The sequence below is a fragment of the Aethalodelphis obliquidens genome, unplaced genomic scaffold (genome assembly GCF_003676395.1).
Source record: "Aethalodelphis obliquidens isolate GAN/ISIS:26980383/991018 unplaced genomic scaffold, ASM367639v1 scaffold2, whole genome shotgun sequence".
Taxonomy (NCBI): Eukaryota; Metazoa; Chordata; class Mammalia; order Artiodactyla; family Delphinidae; genus Aethalodelphis; species Aethalodelphis obliquidens.
This window is the reverse complement of record NW_020837946.1, coordinates 2,752,948-2,772,513: the sequence shown is the minus strand read 5'-3', so window position 1 is coordinate 2,772,513 and position 19,566 is coordinate 2,752,948. Positions and strand designations below refer to the sequence as shown.

Genomic DNA, 19,566 nt, shown 5'->3' with positions numbered 1-19,566 from the left:
CCACCCCTCCACCCCTCCACCCCAGCCCCCCTCCTCTCACCCCTGCAAGCCACCACTCAGCCCTCCCTGGTTCAATGCCCCCAATCCGCCCCTATCTAGAGGGAGGGGAAGGGCAGGCGTGAACCTCAGTCCGGGCCAGGCCAGTCCTCAGAGAAGAGGAAGAGCCTGCAGTTACCCCTACAGTCATCCCTTTTGTCCTGGACACGAGAGAAGAAGCTGAGCAGGTGACAGGGTGGGAGGCGGGGAGGGCGGTCCCCGCTGGCGGTTGGTGGCCTGAAGAGCCCTGAGCCGTTGCAGCGAGGCTCAGGCAGCCGCCCGTCTCCCAGCCTCCGGCTCCGTAATCAGGAGGGTGGCTGGAGCAGCGCTCTAAAAACTCTATTTTTAAGCAGCAGCATCTTTTTCAAGTGAAATAGTCTATAGGAGCCCGAGAAGCTCACCGATAAGCCAAGGGACCACCACCTCCCACCCTCCCTTAATGCGAACATAAAATAGCTCAGGCCTCAAGGCTGACAGCTGCTTTCCTCTTCAATCTGTTACGACAACTCTAAACACACAAGAGCAGAGCCTCCTGCCTCAGCTCATTGGCCTCTCTTGGCCACTCCCTCCACCGCACTATTATTTTACAGCAAGTCAGAGAAGGCACACCTTTTTACCCATAAATGCTTCAGTGGACTCTTCTCCAGGAGGCGAAGACTCCCTTTGTGTCTTACACAGCCTCAAACCATTATCACGCCTAAAAATAATTCATGATCATTTCTTTTATTTATTTATTTTTTTTAGACTACTTTTACAAATTAATTAATTAATTAAATTTTTTGGCCTGCGTTGGGTCTTCGTTGCTGCGCACGGGCTTTCTCTAGTTGCGGCGAGAGGGGGATATTCTTCGTTGCGGTGCGTGGGCTTCTCACTGCGGTGGCTTCTCTTGTTGTGGAGCACGGGCTCGAGGCACGTGGGCTTCAGTAGTTGCAGCATGTGGGCTCAGTAGTTGTGGCTTGTGGGCTCTAGAGCGCAGGGCCAGTAGTTGTGGCACACGGGCTTAGCTGCTCCGTGGCATGTGAGATCTTCCCAGACCAGGGCTCGAACCCGTGTCCCCTGCATTGGCAGGCGGATTCCTAACCGCTGCGCCACCAGGGAAGCCCCCAATAATATCTTAATATCATCTAATATCCAGTCTGTCTAGTAGCCATCTAATATCCATTTCCCTGCTTGTGCTGTAATCAGGAGCAAAGCAAAGTCCACACATTATTGATTTGTCTGTTGGGTCTTAATCTGTTAGCAATTCCAGAAATATATTCATCCAGGAAATATAGGATAATGCTTCATTCCCACCCCACGCCACACCCCATTTTAAAATAAATTCTATTTTATTTTATTATTATTATTATTATTATTTTTCAGTACACGGACCTCTCACTGTTGTGGCCTCTCCCGTTGCGGAGCACAGGCTCCAGACGCGCAGGCTCAGTGGCCATGGCTCATGGGCCCAGCCGCTCCGCGGCATGTGGGATCTTCCCGGACCGGGGCACGAACCCGTATCCCCTGCATCGGCAGACAGACTCTCAACCACTGTGCCACCAGGGAAGCCCCAATAAATTCTATTTTAGAATAATTTGGAAGAGTTTTAGATTTGTAGAAAAATTGAGACACTAGTACAGACAGTTCTCACAGAGTTCACATCCATTTCCCCCTATTATTAACAATTTACATTAGCATGGTACGTTTGTCACAATTAATGTACCAAAATTGATACAGTATTACTAACCGAAGTCCATACTTCATTCAGGTTTCCTTACTTTTCACCTGATGTACTTTTCCTGTTCCAGGATCCCTTCCATGACACCACGTGACATTTCATCATCTTGTCTCCTTAGGCTCCCCCGAGCTGTGACAGTTCCCCCCCTACCCTTTCAAAACAAAACTTCAGAATCATGAGCTGGTGCCCTAGCAACCCCAGTGGGGGATGATGACAGTTTAGTATGTGTTTTGTTTTGCTGTATCTCAGTCTTTCTTATGTCACAAATTACACTGATTACTTGGTTTTTTAATTGAGTAAAAAATACATAACATAAAATTGACCATCTTAAACATTTCTAAGTGTACAGTGCAGAAGTGTAAATATATGCACATTGTTGTACAACACATCTCCAGAACTTTTATCTTGCAAAACGGAAGGTCTGTACCCATTAAGCAACAACTCCCCATCCCCACTTCCCCAGCCGCTGACAACCACCATTCTCCTTTCTGTCTCCATGAGCTTGATTACTCTAGGGACCTCATACAAGTGGAATCATACAGTATTTATCTTTTTGTGACTGCCTTATTTCACTTAGCATAATGTCCTCAAGGTTCATTCATGTTGTGGCATGTATCAGGCTTGCTTTCTTTTATAAGGCTGAATAATATTCCACGGTACGTTATGCCACATTATCTTTATCCATTCATCCATCAGTGGACATTTGGGTTCCACCTTTGGGCTATTGTGAATAATGCTGCAATGAACATGGGTGTGCAACTGTCTCTTCAAGACCTTGCTTTCTACTCTGATTACTCTCTAAAATGTTAAACCAACCTTGCATTCTTGGAGTAAACTCAATTTGGTCATGAAAAACGATCTCTTTTATACACAGGTGAATTTAATTTGCTAACATTTTGCTTAGGATTTTAAGTGTGGTAGATAGCACTGGTGTAATGGTTCTCAAAGGTGGCTGCACACTACATCTCTCCAGAACAGGTTTAAAATATTCTAATACCTGAGCTCCACCTACCCCAGCGATTCTGATTTAATTGGTCCTAGGGAGCCCACGTATCAGGACTTCCTGAAGCTCCCCAGGTAAGGGCTTCCCTGGTGGCGCAGTGGTTGAGAGTCCGTCTGCCGATGCAGGGGACACGGGTTCATGCCCCGGTCTGGGAAGATCCCATATGCCGCGGAGCAGCTGGGCTCGTGAGCCATGGCCGCTGAGGCTGCGCGTCCGGAGCCTGTGCTCCGCAACGGGAGAGGCCGCAACAGTGAGAGGACCGCGTACCGCAAAAAAAAAAAAAAAAGCTCCCCGGGTGACTCTAACATATGTCAAATTTGAGAACCATCTATGTGAGTAGCGTTAGCTGAACTAATCTAGAAAGAATTCGTAGAGATGGTCGTTCTTTTCTTTTTGAGTTACTGACACAGAGTTTATTGGGAGACGGTCATTCTTAAAGCAGTGAATGTCGGAAGGAGTAGGGTTTCTAGCAAGGGAGAGAGGGTTATAAGCGCTCAGGGTGCTAGGACAGAGTGGAGAGTAGAAGCTGGGGCTTGTAGTGAGAGGTCAGTGGTGGAAGACCTTGAACTAGTTTTAATATTGTGTAAGGAGCCATCTGGGAGCTGCTGTGGGATCCCGAGAAGAGGGCATATGATTTCCTGGCTGTTTGGAGGAGGGCTCGCTGTGGACTGGGAAGTTGCCATAAGATGGGGTGTGGTCTGGGGCTTTGCTGATGAGGTTGAAGAGGCAACAGCAGAAGACAGGTGTAAACGAGGTCCCTTCAAGGTTTAGATATGCAGTTAAAACTCGTTGTAGTTCTCTGCCTAGCTTAACATTGCTGCGAATTCAAGAGAGAATTTTTATTGAGTATCGTGAGTCCCCAAAAAGGCGTTCCGAGCAGACGATTGCCTCTGTCGACTTTCTGTGCTGGGTAATTTTTTAGAGTCTTTAATGGTCGACGATTCATGTCCACGCTTTCCTTCATGCAGACACTCATTCAACAAAGAGTTATTGAGCACTTGCTTAGCATGTGACCAAGGATTCGAGAGCCAGAGAATATCTGCCGTAGATGAGGGGTCGGCTTGGGAAATTTCAGGGCTGTTTCTGTTGTTACAACGATTGGGGTGCTCTTGTGGGGGAGGCCGGCTAGCCCGCTCTTCCAGAACAGTCCTGCACAGTGAGGAAGGGTCTTATGCCCCAAGCAAGTTCCCAATGAATCGGGCAGGTATGTAGGTAGAAAACCTGTTCATAGTTATCTGAGCTTCGAACCTAACTCAAGTACGTGTAATTATCTAAGCTGAGAACCTAAATTCAAATATACGTACACGTACACCAATGTTTCTTCATCGTGTTGATACACATAAGAGTTTTCCAAGGATGGTCCGACTGTATATATTGAGGGAAGATGGACTTTTGTCCTATTTAGCACTTTACCCAAACTTATTCACTATTTGAGCAAATGACATCACCGATGGCAATGCTGAACCTGACGTTTGCGTCTCCAGCTGTCTGATTTTTAACCGTGAATTTGCAATGATTCCACAGGTTAAAGGATAATTTTTAAAAGTGCTGGTAATCATGACTTTCATTCAACTATAAAATGAGCCTGTGTCAAACATTTTTATTTAATTCATTAATTAATGAGGAAACCAGTAATTCAAAGTGATAGTATCTTTTCAAATTAGAGTTTTCATTTTTCCAGATATATGCCCAGGAGTGGGATTGCTGGGTCGTATGGTAGTTCTATTTTTAGTTTTTTAAGGAACCTCCATACTGTTCTCCATAGTGGCTGTATCAGTTTACTTCCCCACCAATAGTGCAGGAGGGTTCCCTTTTCTCCACACCCTCTCCAGCATTTGTTGTTTGTAGACTTTGATGATGGCCATTCTGACAGGTGTGAGGTGATTGTGGGTTTCATCTGCATTCCTCTAATAATTAGTGGTGTTGACCATCTTTGCATGTGCCTGTTGCCCATCTGTGTGTCTTCTTTGGAGAAATGGCTATTTAGGTCTTCTGCTGTTTTTTTTTTTTTTTCCGTTGCGGCAGGTCTTAGTTGCAGCAGGTGGTCTCCTTAGTTGCGGCTGGAGGGCTCCTTAGTTGTGGCATGTGAACTCTTAGTTGCAGTATGTGGGATCTAGTTCCCCGACCAGATATCGAACCCGGGCCCCCTGCATTGGGAGTGCAGAGTCTTAACCACTGCGCCACCAAGGAAGTCCCTTCTACCCATTTTTTGATTGGGTTGTTTTTGATATTGAGTTGTATGAGCTGTTTTGTATATTTTGGATATTAACCCCTTGTCAGTCACATCGTTTGCAAGTATTTTCTCCCATTCCGTAGGTTGTCTTTTCATTTTGTTGATGGTTTAAAATCTGTGCCGCTTTTTAGAATTTACAATTCCATGCCTAAATTTTCAAGCTTGGTTTTTACTTCCTTGAAAGCAGCGAGCACAGCTGTGTTACGGTCTGCTATTTCTCAGGACTTTGTGGGTCTGTTTCTTTGTGTGTTGGTCCTCTGGTTCTCGTTTCTGGTATCTTATTTCCTTGTGCTGCTGGTTGTGTTTGACTCGATGCTGCACATCATTATTTAGGGCCTCAGGTGACGTCTTACTTGCTTCTGGCTGACAGGCACACGTGGATCATATTAGTCCACAATCCGGCTTGAGATTCCTGGAGCACCTGCGTGACGGGAAGCAGAGGGCGGGCTGGCTCCTGCTTCACCTTTTCTCTGAGGGCGGAGGCCCAGCCTGCGGTGGACCCTGAGCTGTTGCTGGTCTCCCTGGTCTCGTGAGCCTGTGACACAGCTGCTCTGGTTACAGCCATTTCTTCTGCGTCAGCCTGCTCTTAGGGCGAAAGCTGTTCTGAGTGGTGGGCTTATCCCTCGGATTTTCCTTGTGTCCTGAGCTTGGTCTGACAAGCCCTCACTTCCTTGTTGCCTGTGATGCTCTAGGAAGGTGCCTTTCACATTTAGTCCATTTTGTACGTTGACTCTGGAGAGTGGATTGGTGGTACCTGCCTGGTTCTCTACTCCTTGACGCGGGTCCGTCTGCCCACCTGTTTTTGCCGCTGGCACGGCTACCTCACGGATTTCCAGACCTAACTCTTGGTCATCTGTAACCACCCACCCTCTGCTCACAAATGGGTCACCATCGTTTGCCAGCAGTAATCGCCGTCATTCGGGGGGAAAGTTCTCTCCTCCCCCCTCCCTCCCCCGGGCTGCCGTCCCCGCCCATCTGGGGCCAGGCCTGACACTCCGGTGGCCCCTGCTCCACTGCGTTTCCGCTGTGACCCCCCCCCCCACACACACACACATGCTCTGGATGCACGGCCGGCTCTTGCAGCGCCCTGTATCCTCCCCCCACACCCCATCGCAGCCTCCTTCACAAAGGGCCCTTCACAGACCCGGATCTCCTCTCTCTTTGTTCTCCTCCATCCTCCCCTCTCCTCCCAGCTTCTGGGCCTCTAGGCCTTCCTCTCCTCCCAGCTCCCATCACACGAGCCCAGAGGACCAGTCAGGAGGGAGACAAGGGGGCCCAGGCCCCGCTTGAGTGAGGAGGGAGCATGCGTGTGGCTGGTGGAGCCGTGAGCTCAGACATAGAGACGCAGAGGGTGAGGGTGGGAGCTCCCAGAGCTCGCCTAGGCTTGGGGCCAAGAAGAGGGGCTCATCGAGTGCCAGGCCTGACCGGAGGCCAAGGAGTGGGCAGGGTGAGGTGGGCAGGGCACAGGCCCGGAGTCCTGGGGTGGAGCCACGGTGTTTAGTCTCCTGCACCCCGGTTTCTTCGTGTGAAAATGACACACGCCTCCAAAGGTCGCTGTAAAAATGGAACCCGGCTCCGTATCTGAACCCGAGGCAAGGGTTACAAGGGCAGAGTCGGGGTCAGGCTGCCTGGCTAGGATCCGGCTGGGTCGCTGACTGACCAGCTGGGCCCTTGGTGAGCTCCTGAGCGCGAGCGCCTGGGGTTCCCACCCGGGACAGGGGCATGCCGGTGCCCGCGGGCAGGGCGGCCTGGGTCCAGGCACGGGTTCAGGCCGTGCCGTGGACTGAACGGCCTCGGTGCCCCAGCTCGGGGCTGGGTGGGGGGGCTGGCGGTGCGGCCACGGGTGTGCCCTCCCCACAGTGCTGCCAGACCCTGCTCTCCCACCGCGTGGACCCCGCCCTGCGGGACGAGGACGGCTACACGGCCGCAGACCTGGCGGAGTACCACGGCCACCGCGACTGCGCCCAGTACCTCCGCGACAGCACCCGGCCGGTAAGCTTCGCGGTCCCGCCACCCCATCCCCACCCCGGGCCGGGTGACAGACCCCTGCCGCGCTGACGGCCGGGTAGCTGGGGAGCCGTCTGCGTACGCAGTGTCATTGTCACATGAAAGGGCCTGGCCGCGCCTGAGCCGGTGCCGGGACCAGGGCTGCGACCGGGGCCGTGACAGCCGGGACCAGGGCTGGGCTGTGGCTGGACCTCGGCCGAGGTCTGCCCTCCACCTGGGCCGCAGTAACCACACTTAGGACCTGGGATCCATGCTTCCGGCCAGGGCTGCTGTTGGGTGACGCTGTGTCAGGCTGAAGACACCCCGGGGGTGGGAGCAGGGCCCTGGGCCCTGGGTGAGGTGACCCAGTGAGGCGGGCCAGCCCCGTGCAGCCCGGAAGAGGAGAGTCTCGTCCCGCCCTCCCACCTGGGCACGTGACCTCGCCGGGCCTCGGTCCGCAAGGGCAAGGGCCTCGTGGGTCCCAGCCCCCAGCACGTGACGGGCCACGCGTGTGTGCCGAATGCGTGGAGCAGTGGGCGTGCGGGTGAGCGGGTGGACAGGTGAGGGTGGCCGGGCGGGTGTGCGGTGGGGAAGCGTAGGGCCAGTGCCCTCCTGCCCGGCCTCCACCCCTGACTCCAGGCCCCGGGCGGCGAATACAGATCGTGCCGCAGTTTTCTGTAGCGGCCGCCCCTTCGGAAGGCATCCCTGGGATCGCCTGGCCCTGCCTTCAGGTGAGAGCACCGAGGCCCAGAGGGGCGAGGCGCCCCCCCACGCCGGGTCTCACCCGTGGCTGCCGTGCCTCCTTTTCCCTCGGGGCGCCCCCCGGGGCATCCGTGACCAGCTGAGGCTGAGCTGCCGGCCCCGGCCCCAGGCCAGTGGCCTGGTCCTCACCCGACCACCACTGAGAGCCTCTTGTCTCCACTGCCTGAAAGCCACACCCAGGAGGCCTTGGGTCAAAGGCCAGGGGTGCTTCGGGGCACACGAGTTGGGAGTCCTGGTTTGTCCTGGTGTCGTAGTTTCAGAAACAGGACTATACTCACTGCTTGAAGTAATCAATGTACTGATTATTCACTAACCCTTCGGTTGGCTATTGTATGATAAGGGTTGTCTTTCTGGCTTGGGTTCCAGAAGTTGCGGGAACTCAGTGGGTTCCTGGTGTAGCGGACAGAGCTCTGCAGTCCACCGGCCAGGGATGCCCTGGCCGCCTGGGCCCCCAGCCTCCGTGTGGGCCCTGGGGCCGGCCTGGAGGTGGGGTGGGCAGCTGCTCGGCTGCCAGGGAGCAGGTGCTGCCTGGCCTCTGGCTGGGGTCCCCTGCTTGTCCCCAGCCCACACGGCGGTGCCCACGGCTGAGCCTTCTGTCCAAGCAGGGTCTCTGCCCCCTGCTCTCCATCCCCAGGTCCTGGCACATCTGCCAGCCCCTCCTGGCCACTGTGCCCAGCTCTCCTAGGGGGGTGGAGGCTCTGGGCGCTCTCCTGAGCCCTCAGGGTTTTGGGTACCAGCCCATGTCAGGCTTCCTGCGGTTTCGCCTGGTCCTGGTGGCCTCCTTGGTGTCGCCACACGATACAAGGCAGCATCCCCTCCGCTCAGGACTCCCCAAGCCGGGCTGGCCTGTCTGTGTAGCCTCCCCTCCCGGCCTTCCGGCCCACGGCGTCCAGCCCGTCCACGTGCCCCGCCTGCGGTGGTGGAGAGCGGGCAGGCTGGGCCACCTCCCTGAGATCCACTGCGTCCGGAGCTGGCTGGAGTCGCTCCCCGCCAGCCCCCGCCTCACCGGCAGTCCCGGCCCCGCAGACGGCAGGCTGTCAGCTGTGCGCCTGATGCAGTATTGATGGAAACACGATATCCGGAGGTCACCCGCGTGGCCTCTCCCTGTGTCGGGCTCAGAGGAGGTGCTGAAAGTCATCTTTTTCCTCTCCACACGGCCGCCTGCCTCTGCCCCCAGGGAGCCGTGGGTCCCAGGAGAGGCAGCCTTGCGGGGCACGGCTGGACGGGGAACGGAGACCTGCCCTGTGGGAGGCGCCCCCTTCCTGGGAGGCTTCGCAGCGCCTGGGTTCACCCGCTGCCCATGGCGGGGCCTCCGCGAGGCGCGGGAAGGCTAGGCCCTGCCTCGACCACACCACCTCGACCTTGACCAAGCCTTGCCACCCCCTGGGCCTGGGGTACCCCTCTGCACAGTGAGGGCTTGGGCCTCTCTGACCCCCAAGGAGTGGGCCGGGCAGCTGGGCTCCTGGCTGCAGGGCCAGGTTAGAGTGAGACGCTGGACGGCAGCAACAGTGAGGAGTAGCGGCCCAGGAGGGGGAGCCTAGCCCTTCAGCTTGCCCCCAGCCCGGCACTCAGCGCTCACCAGAGCTGGAGTGAGTCTTCCCGGCCGGGTGGCACCCCAGTTCTGAGCGTCTGTGAGCCTCGATGTTCTCACCTGTATAATGTAACTAGGAGGATTGCTGGCCGGTAGACGTGTGCCGTGAGCACACGGGGGTGCTAATTTCCCTCCCCTGGTCCAGAAGGGCCCTAGGACCCCTTCCTTCTACAGATGGGGAAACTGAGGCCCAGGGAGGGCAAGGGACTCCCCTGGGCAGTCTCCTCCCCCAGGGAGGGGCGGGGCCTGGCCGTGCAGCCAGTAACTGAATCTCAGCCGTCGCCCATCTGCGGGTCATGATTTTCTCGGCCCGGGTGGCATTACAGGCCTGTAACCCGGCTCGCCACAGCTGTCCTCGATATATAATGCATGGCAGGCATGGCGCTGCTCAAATCTCATCAAAAACACAGAAAAGGAGACACCGGGCCGTGGGAAGGGCACCAGCCCAGGGCCGGCTGACCGCCAACCTTAGGGCAACAGCCCCCTTTGGGGGCAGCACATGCCCAGCTGTCAGAATCCCAAATGTCGGGACCCAACATCTGCCACTCCCTCGGGTCCGCGCAGATTCGGTTAGTGTCCAGGGCCTGAATGACGGACACGGGGATGTGGATACTCCTGTCACCTGGGAAACACCACAGCCGACCCCCGTCCCCGCCGAAATTCAGAGATCATCAAGACACCGTGCTAACAACAGCAAAGAGGTCTGAGTGCCACGTGTGCCAGGCCCTGCCGGGGGCTCTCAGTAACCCCTCCTCTTCCCAGCAAAGGCAGAGAAACTCAGGCCTGGGGGACGCTGAGTGACTCCACAAGGCTTCTCCTTGGTGAGGGTTGGAGCAGACTCCAGCCTCAGGGACCAGGTGGCATGAGGTCTCCCAGGCTGTGGGTACTGTACTGGCGCCAAGTCCATCCCCCTGGGCCCTGGACCAACTTCCTGCCTCTTCCATCTTCCCCGGAATGACAGGGCCCCAGCCACCCCAGCTGAGCCCTTCACTCCGCAGGGACTGGGAAGCCCTTGCCCCTCAACCCCAGAGCAGATTCAATTGCGGGGAGGGGCTGCGGGCTCCCAGGCAGGGGCAGGGAGCAGGGGAGACTGCGGCAGCCTCACAGCCCTGTCCTGGTTGTGCAGGGGCCCGGGGCCCACCTGGGACTCAGCCCTGCTCTGCCCATCAGACTGTCGGCGCCAGCCGTGGGGTCTGGGGTCTGACTCGACCCTGCATAAAGTTCCTAGGCCAACGGGCTCCTGCCTTGCGGACGCTGGAAGAAGACAGGGGATTCCTAGGTCGGAGACACACGGCAGGGAGAAAGCGTCGTGTTTGGTCGGATCCCCTCCCGCCTCCAAGTCCCAGTGTGACCGATATGGGCCCAGATGGCTGCTGCGCGCACACACTTGTGTCACGGGCGGGGACCCCTGAGCCTGGGAAGGCCCGTGTTCTGTAGCAGCCGGCGAGCAGCCTGCTCCTCCTTTGGGTCCCTCCCGTGCAAAGGCAGCCCAGAGGAAGAGCCGGGTGAAGCGCGGCCAGGGCTTTGCATCCTCGGTAGGGGCGCAAGAGACCCCACCCGCCTGCCTCTTCCTCCACTGCTGATGCCCCTGGACGAAAGGAGCAGCGGTTCGAGGGGCTCTCAGTCCTGGAAGGAGCAAAGAGGGGGGTCTCAAGTAAGATTCTGGTCTAGCTCTGCCCCGTCCCAGCTGTGGGCCCTTGAGAAAGCCCCTTGCCTCTCTGAGTCTTGGGTTCCCCATCTGTGCCTGGAGGGCTGTACTGCGGGAGTCATCTGGGTGGTCCCTTCTTGCGTGACCAGGGATCTCAGGTCTCCCCCACCCTCCCGAGGGTCCGCTCCCCCGGCCCCTGCGCTGCGGAGGGTTAAGGCACAGTGGTAAGGGATCCCACACCCAGCCCAAGCCCGCCGGGCCACCTGACACCTCAGCCTTCAAATATTAATGCGACACCTCCAGCTCCTGGGGGCGGCAGCTGCGACAGCCCCCGACGGTCCAGGACAGCCAACAGCTTCCTGTGCTCACAGCCCAGCACCTGCTTCTGAAGGTCCTCCCGGCTGGGGCCTGGCGGACACTCCCCGCCCTGTCGGACCAGGGCTCCTGGGCTCTCGGCACAGATTCCTGCAGAGAGTGAGGTATGAGGTGCAGGGCGGTGGCAGATAAGGGGTCGGGCTGTGTTCCCCTCCCCGTGGCTCCGCCTGGCCGAGGGTCCTGGATGGGAATGCGACCGAGGGGCCCGAGGCAGTGGCTGCAGAGCCGGGGATTCTTCTGACGGGAATCCCCCAGGCTGGGGAGGCCACCTAACGCCTGTGCCTCCTTGCCCGCGGGAGGGACAGGGCCCACCTACAGGTGAGCCAGGGGACACTCAGCGTGGCCGGGGGACTTGGCCCTGCAGCTCCAGCTACATCACGTGCAGGGCTCAGTGCAAAATGAAAACATGGGCTTCTTGTTAACAACTGATTAAGAATTTCAAGACAGAGACTGGAGAACCTTCAACAGAGCTGCAGCACGAGCCACCCATGTGTGACACCGGCGCCAAACCACGTGTCCCGCCTGGGGGCGGCAGGCTGGCACCAGCCCCTCTGCCCCGCCTGGCAGCCCTGAGGCCACCTTCCATCGCAGCTACCCACTGGAGGGAGCGGGGCGAGGAGCTTTGGTCTGACAGCCAGTGGTGGGTGCCCAGAGAGACCGCCGTGAGTGGCCCTCCCTGCTGGGGACCCGAGCTGGGGTGGCCGTGTACTCTCAGGATCCAGGCGACGCTGGCTCAGCCGGGAGCCACGTCATCTGAAAGACGGCTGGCCAGCCTTTTGACGTTCAGCTTTAAACCAAAAGGCAGCAAGCCCGGCTCTGGAGTCCTTGGAGGACAGCTCAGCGTCCTCCCGGAGAACTTCTCTGCCGCCTGGGGAGGGACGCACCACCTGCGGCCTCACAGCAGCCTGCGTGCTCCAGTCTCGACCCTTGGCTCCCATTGGCCAGATGCAAAAGCTGAGGCCTTGCAGGCCTCAGCTGGGGGGATGCAGGGGGCAGTGGCACCTCCAGGTCGAGGATTCTTTCTGGCTGCCCACCAGTCAGCGCTTGGGGGCAGGGGAGATGGTCAAGGCCAGGGGTTGAAATGCGGGTGCCCCTGCAGCCCCAGACTGGGGCTGATGGATCTCCCTGACCCCAGGCTGCCGGGGACCAATGTTGGTGGTCTCTGTCTCCGGGTGGCCCTTGGGAGAGTGGCCTAGACACTGCATGGTGGGTCCTGGGCACAGTGCCTCTGCTCTGAGGCGCGGTCACACGGCCGCACTGTTTACGGGGCTGAGAAGAGTTGCAAGTTCGTTGTGGTTTCCCCTATGCCCAGGGCTGAGAGAGGGGGCAGGTCCAGGCAGTGTGTCTCAGCACAGTCAGGGGACAGTCAGGGAGGGTGTGTGTGTGCAAGTGTGCACGTGTCTCTTGTAAGGCCAAGGAGTGGTGAGTGAGCACGAGGGGGACACCAGACCCTGACCCAGAGCCCAGAGCCGCTGAGTTAAGCTGCCTCCACAGGGAGCCGGGCCTTGAGATGAGGGGTTCACCGAGGGGTGGCAGCTCTCAGACAAGTGCGTGGGTATGTTTGGGGAGCGCTGCTCACCAGTGTGGAGGGGTGGACAGAACCTCTAGGGGCGCTGCCCCTCACTCCCGCAAACTTACCTCTCCGAGCTCCGTTCAGATGCACAGCCCCAGCCCCAGGGAGACCGGGCCAGGGCTAGCCTGCTGGATGCCTCCCACCCCCACCTGGGCCTCCCAGTGACCAGGCCTGTCTGCCCCCAGGTGCCACTCCTGATGGCGCCCCCGCCGCCGCCGCCGTTCCCCCCTCCTCCGCTGTCGGCTGCAAGGCACTCCCTGGAGGATGGAAGAAGAGGGGGCCCAGGTGTCGGGGATCCCACTGGTGCGTACACGTCTCCAGGGAGGGCTGGCCTGGACTGTGCGTGCTGGGAGCGGGCCTTTCTGGCCTCACCTCTGAGGTCCTTCGAAGGGGCCGGGGGGAGGTGGGGAGCAGAAGCCTCGACAGCTGGGCACACAGGACACTGAGGACAGGGCCGGGGCCACCCCTTCCCGTGAGCCAGCACCCCCGCTCTTCCAGGATTCCTTTATTGTCCTGTTGCCTTTTTCAAGTGAGGACAAACTCCATAACCACAATTAAACAGCCTCCTGCCCAGCCCTCGGGCGTCTCTCTGTGAGCCCTGAAGCCCCCGCGGCCTGACTCTCCTGCCGCTGAGATCTCGGGCAGCCTCCTCCCTTCTCTGGGCCTCAGCCTGTGCAGAGGGAAATCAGAGGCTGTGTCTAAAGGGGCCTCCGAGTCCGCTGCTGTTTCCTGAGATTCCAGCAGGGGGCGGGGGAGCGGTCACCACCCGTCAGGGAACCGTGACAGCACTTATGAAAATGAAACGATAATGGAATAGCATGAAAAATGTCAGCAGACCCCATGTGCAGGGAAGGTCAGCGTGCTTCATGGAATGGGCTGTAGTTATACAGTCACACGTAGGGGTGCGTGCGTGCGTGTGCGTGCGTGCGTGCGTGCGTGCGTGCGTGTGTGCATGTGTGTGTGTACGTGCGTGTGTGTTTAGTGGAGGGAAGAGCGGTGAAAGGACAGGTTTGTGGTCTGATGGGGCTGCATTAGATCCCCAGACCACGGAACCCTATGCCCTTTCTAGCTCCTTCTAGGCTACAGGAGAGGCTGGGGAGGGGGGGACGGGCCATGGGATGGGATGAGGTGGGTGGAATGCAGGCCCCCCAACCGGCAGGGCTTGGAGGGGGCTCCAAGGACACCTCTGGAATGCCAGGGATGAATGAGTTTGCCCAGGTCCCAGGGCACTTGGCAGGGAGCTGCTTGGGCCTTTGGCTCCAAGTCCAGTGGTCCTTCAGGAAGGCCGGTCCTGCCCCAGGTCCGGGGTCCTCTGCTCCCCATCCCCCGACCTCTCTGACTCCAGCTGCCCCTTCCTTCCAGTGGCAGCGTCTCTCAGCCCAGCCTGGCCCGGCCAGCCTGACCAGCCTCTTCCGAGGGAGCACGTGACCCGCACAGCACCCCCGAGGGTCACCACCGGTGCCACAGCCGTCCCTATGGTGAGAACCCCCGCCGTATCCCTGTCTCCCAAGGCACCCCAGCCAAAGCCCGGCTGGCTTCTCACCGTGCTCTCCTATGTGGGCCCCAGCCAGGTCACTCCTGGGGCAGCCAGGCCCTTGCCTCCAGGAGGCCCCTGGGGTGACTGGCTGGCATCTGAGGAGATGGAGATTCCAAGGCCAGAAGCAACCTGTCTCCCCATCATAGTAGACAAGGGACACTTCTCTGATTCCAGGGGGTTCCAGTGGCCCAAGCCCCTCATCCTGACAGATGCTGCTGTCACAGTACAGGGAAGCATCAGTCCATGGGAAGGGTGGGCCTGGCGCCCACTGCTCTCCTCCTCGGGGGGCTCCCAGCGGCCCACTCCTTCTCTTTCTGGGCACCAGCCCCTTTTAAATCCAGCCACCCTTTCCCTGAATGGGTCTTGGGAACTCTCAGCCCCTGAGATGCTCTTTTTGAGTGTGGGAAGTGCTGCATCGTGCTGCCCCCTTGTAGAGTTACAGTGCACACAGCACATTAAAGGCTCTGACAAGTCCTGCAGTCCAGAATTGGCCACCAAACTTGTCTATGCAACTGTTCCCCAAACGAGTTTGCCCATCCACATGGCGTGCCCTGGGCGGTATCTCTGATTGCCTCTCTCAGCCAGCAAGCCTCCCAACACGTGCCTGGGTCCCACAGGGCACAGCGGGGTCCCTGCCCTCAGAAGATTCACACTTAGACAGGCTGGGGGTGCTGTCAGTGGTCAGCTCCCCTGCCCTACCTGGTCAGCCTCCACCGCCCCTCCTCCCTCAGCTGCGCTTGCCCAGGGCGGTCCTCCCCTCCGCTCCCTCCCGGACCAGAGGCCCATAGGGGCCTTGAACGACCTGCCTGTCCACACAGGTGACGGAGACGGCAGCGGGGGGCGCCCCGGACAGCCTGGTCGCGCTGCAGCTGGATGGGCTGCCCGCGGGCGACCTCGACGGGCTGGTGCCCACGCGGGATGAGCGCGGCCGGCCCATCCCCGAGTGGAAGCGGCAGGTGATGGTGCGGAAGCTGCAGGCTCGCCTGGGCGCAGCTCCAGCGCCAGAGGTCCAGGTGGGGGCCGGCGGGGACGAGGGTGGGGGCGGGGCCTGAAAGGGGGCGGGGCCAGGCTTGGAGGGCAGGGCCGGATGGGGTGAGGGGCGTGGCGTTGTGGGAGGTGGGCGAGGCCCGGGTGGGACCAGAGCGTAGAGGGCGGAGGCGGGAGCAGGAGGCTTTGTACTGGCTGGTGGACGTGGAAGGTGGGGTCCCTGAGCACACACCTCGAGTCCTGAGACCCGGAACGCCACTGCGTGTCCCTCTGTGGCCTCAGCTTCCTCTTCTGCCAGACCATGAAGCTGAACCAGATCAGAGGGCTGTGTCCCTTCACCTGTAACCCTTCATCTCTAATGATGTGGTCCCCACATGTTCTTGGATCTAACGATTGTATCCCGTGCCCACCGTGTGCCAAGCTCTGTTCTCAGCAGTGAAGGAGACCAGCCCCGCCCCCTGGCGCTTATATTCCAGCAGGGAAGGCGGGGTGACTGGGCAACTGCGCTGAGGGTGGTTCCAAGTGCTAAGGAGAGAAGCGAAGCAGTGAAAAGGGGAGGGGGCTCTTCCGCCCGGGTGGTCAGGGGCAGCCTCTCTGGGGAGTGGCCTTGAGCAGGGGCCAGAAGCAAGTGAGAGGGGAGCCCTATGGGAATGTGGGACAAGTGGTTGGGAGCAGAGGGAACAGCAAGTGCAAAGGTCCTGAGGCACGGATGGGCTGGCCCAAGGGTGGGCAGAGGTGAGGTCGGAGAGGGGTCAGGCAGATATCACCTTGGCGGAACCGTTGAGAATCTGAGCAGGGAAGGGCTGTGATCTGACTTGGATTTCAACAGGCTCCCTCTGGCTACCATGTGGACCGTTGTTGTAGAGTCTTATCCTGGAGGGATACAATTTTGTCTGAATGATGTATTCTGCACCCTTGGTCTAGAGCTGCCTGTCAATACAATAATGCCAGCCATATGTGGCTTTTTAAATGAATTAAAATGAAATTAAAAAAAAACCCTGCCCCTCAGTTAGCTGCATTAGCCACATTTCACTTCCGTAGCCCCAGGTGGCTAATGGCCACTGCAGGTTTCGGCATGCCATCCCCTCATCTCAGAAGTGTTGGGTGGCGCTGGTCTAATGGCCCAGCCTGTCCTCGAAGTCCGCGATGGACACCCATGGGGTTGAGGGTGGAGCCAGGCAGGGGTGGGTGGGGCCTCCTGCCACAGCCGGGAAGCCCTTTGGAATCTGACCCTGGGGCAGGGCCAAGGGTATGCGGAAGAACTCCGGGAAACAGGAAGGACAGACTGAAGGGGGAAGGGATTGGCCCAGTCACAGCCTGGCCGTAGGCTGCGAGTTCCCGTGCCCGACCCTTGTGGGCCGGACACTGCCCAGGACAGCAGCTCCCCCCCACCCCTGCAGCACCTGCTCCCCTCCCCGGGCCTCCTGGGACAAGGAATCAGAACTTACTTGTGCAGAGTGCCACCTGGCACCAGACAATCCCGGGCCTCTTGGCAACCAGGTGGCAACTCAGTCCCCTCACCTGTGAAATGGGGCAGATGCAGGGCCTCCATCAGGGGTCTCGGAGAAGTTATCAGGTGGGCACAGAGCTGCACCCAGAGGGGGCCCAGCTCGGAGGCTCTCTGTGTCGGTCTCCCCCGCAAACTGTGAGCGCTGGGGGCACAGCTGTATCCTGGTGCCAGGGGAAGCCCCGAGGGGTGGTGTTTTGGGTGAAGTTGGCCACGTGCTGCAAGAACTGAGAGCAGAGCTGTTGAGGCCGCCCATCCTTAGGGCTGCCGTCCAACCGCAGAAGACTCTGTGGAGGGATTGGGGGGCTCTGAGGAGAGAGAGTCTTTGAAGTCAACACTGAGGAGTTGAGGAGGACATGCGGGTGGCAGAGCAGAGGCACCCTTACCCCTTCTGAGGGGAAGACTGGGCCCTCCAGGGTGGGTGACTGCCCTGACCCTCAGACTCGGGAACGGGGCTGGCCGCTCACCTCGTTTGCCCTCAGGGTCCAGGCAGTGGCCAGCGGGTGTCCAGGAGCTGGGCTGGGGTTCCCAGGAGGGCTTGTGTCCAGCAGGAACTCGCCATGTGGGCTGTGGCCCCGCTGAGCTGCCCTCCCTGTGCCCAGGACGACGGCGGGAGCACGGGCGCCACAGAGCAGGCGGCCTGGCGGTACTCGCAGACTCACCAGGCCATCCTGGGCCCCTTCGGGGAGCTGCTGACCGAGGACGACCTGGTGTACCTGGAGAAGCAGATCGCAGACCTGCAGCTGCGGCGCCGCTGCCAGGAGTACGAGAGCGAGCTGGGCCGGCTGGCGGCCGAGCTGCAGGCCCTGCTGCCTGCGCCCCTGGTCAGCATCACTGTCAACAGCCACTTCCTGCCCCGCGCGCCCGGGCTGGAGGGCGAGGAGGGCCCCAGCCCCGAGGTCGAGCCCGAGGGCTCCGTGGGGGCTCCGCAGGCCACACCCGGCGTGCAGCCCCTGCCCTTCTGGTGCAGCCACGTCTCCCGGCTGGTGCGCAGCCTGTCGCTGCTGCTGAAGGGCGTGAACGGGCTGGTGCCAGGCGAGGAGCGGCCCCCACTGGAGGCCCCCAGGGAGGCCCCAGCCAGCCCTCCGAGGAGCGAGGCCCAGCGCGAGATCCAGGAGTGTGGGGTGTCGGTGCGGACACTTCGTGGCAACTTCGAGTCAGCCCCCGGCCGGCCCTGCACCCTGAGCCCTGGCCCCTGTGAGCTGGGGCCCCAGCCGGGGCCGTGCCTGAGAGGCTGCTGGCCCTCCCCCTTGCAGCCCCGCGGCGGCCCGATCGCAGGGGAGCCGGGGCCGGGCGACGCAGAGGAGGCCAGCGACTCGGGCATCAGCTGCGAGGAGGCCCCGTCGGAGGCGGGAGCCGTGCCTGGCCCCGATCTGGCCAGCCTTCGCAAGGAGCGCATCGTCATGCTCTTCCTCAGCCACTGGAAGAAGTCGGCCTACACGCCAGCCCTGAAGACGGTGGCCTGCAGGACCCTGGAGGCCCGGCGCGTGGAGCCACGGCGGCGGGAGGCGGCCGGGGGCCCTCAGCTGCCCTCCCCACCATCCAGCGAGAGCCCGCGGCTGGGCCACCTGTGGCAGCAGCGCAGCATCATCGCCCACCTGCTGGGCAACTGGAAGTCCATCCTGGCCCACGTGCCCGCCCGGCAGCTGCGGCGGCTGAGCCGGCGGCCCCACGGCCCCCTGTCCCCCGAGCAGTTCCTGCCCCACGTGGATGGGGCGCCGGTGCCCTACGGCAGCCTCACGCTGGACCTCTTCATGCTGGGCTACTTCCAGCTCCTGGAGTGCGACCTGTCGGCTGAGGAGCGCAAGATGCGCCACCTGCTCTGCTTCGAGGTCTTCGAGCACCTGGGCGCCCACGGCTGGGAGGCCGCGCGCGCCTTCCACAAGGCCGTGACGGACGAGGTGGCTGCCGGCCGCCGTGCCTGGACCGACGGCTTCGAGGACATCAAAGCCCGCTTTTTCGGCTCCAGCCGCAGTCACCCCTGGGGCGCAGAGCCCGGCCGCAAGTCGGGCCTGACCCCGCTCCGGCCCCTGCCCCATGCCGGCCCCAGCGGCGGCCCCGGGCCCGCGGCACAGAGGCTGGGGTCCGGCCCTCAGCGGGGCAGCTTCAACAGCGAGGACATCTGTGGCTACATCGACCGGAGCTTCGCCTTCTGGAAGGAGAAAGAAGCTGAGATGTTCAGCTTCGGGGAGTGAGATGGGCTGGCAGCCTGCCTTCCTACCAGCGGGGCTTCCGGTGTGGTTTTGGTCCTCTCCTCTTTTCCTTTCGCCCACCTGGTGGCCAGGTGAGCCTTGAGGGCAGGCCGGCGGATCCTCAGCGTGCTAGTTGCCACCCTCCAGGTCTGCCCCCTGGCGGGAATCAGCTTCAGAGCCCTTCTCACCGCTGGCCCGAAAGTCAGTCCCCCAGTCGGCCCCGAAGTTGTATGACTTACCATCTCGGCCCGCACCCTTCTGCCTGGTCTTCCTTCAGGCACCTGTGATTCCAGCCCGGGTTTCCCCTTGGTCCTCCTTCCAAAGTCGCCTGGGTGTCCCTTCTCTCAGTGCTTCTGGTGCCGGTGGCTCTGGTCGCGTCCTGAGCCTCTGTCTGCCCTCCTCGAGTCCTGCCTTAGTTC

At 60.0% G+C, this 19,566-nt stretch overlaps 1 protein-coding gene across 1 annotated transcript in view; it reads left to right on the top strand.

The window, feature by feature from the left end:
- The window catches only part of ESPNL (espin like), a 31,783-nt gene extending 12,633 nt beyond the window's left edge, over positions 1–19,150 (top strand). Inside the window, exons 5-9 of the mRNA XM_027114215.1 lie at positions 6,850–6,981; positions 13,110–13,227; positions 14,293–14,402; positions 15,280–15,474; positions 17,558–19,150. Coding sequence (XP_026970016.1) covers positions 6,850–6,981; positions 13,110–13,227; positions 14,293–14,402; positions 15,280–15,474; positions 17,558–19,150 — 2,148 coding nt within the window. The remainder of the gene's footprint in view (positions 1–6,849; positions 6,982–13,109; positions 13,228–14,292; positions 14,403–15,279; positions 15,475–17,557) is intronic.
- Positions 19,151–19,566: the final 416 nt, after the last annotated feature.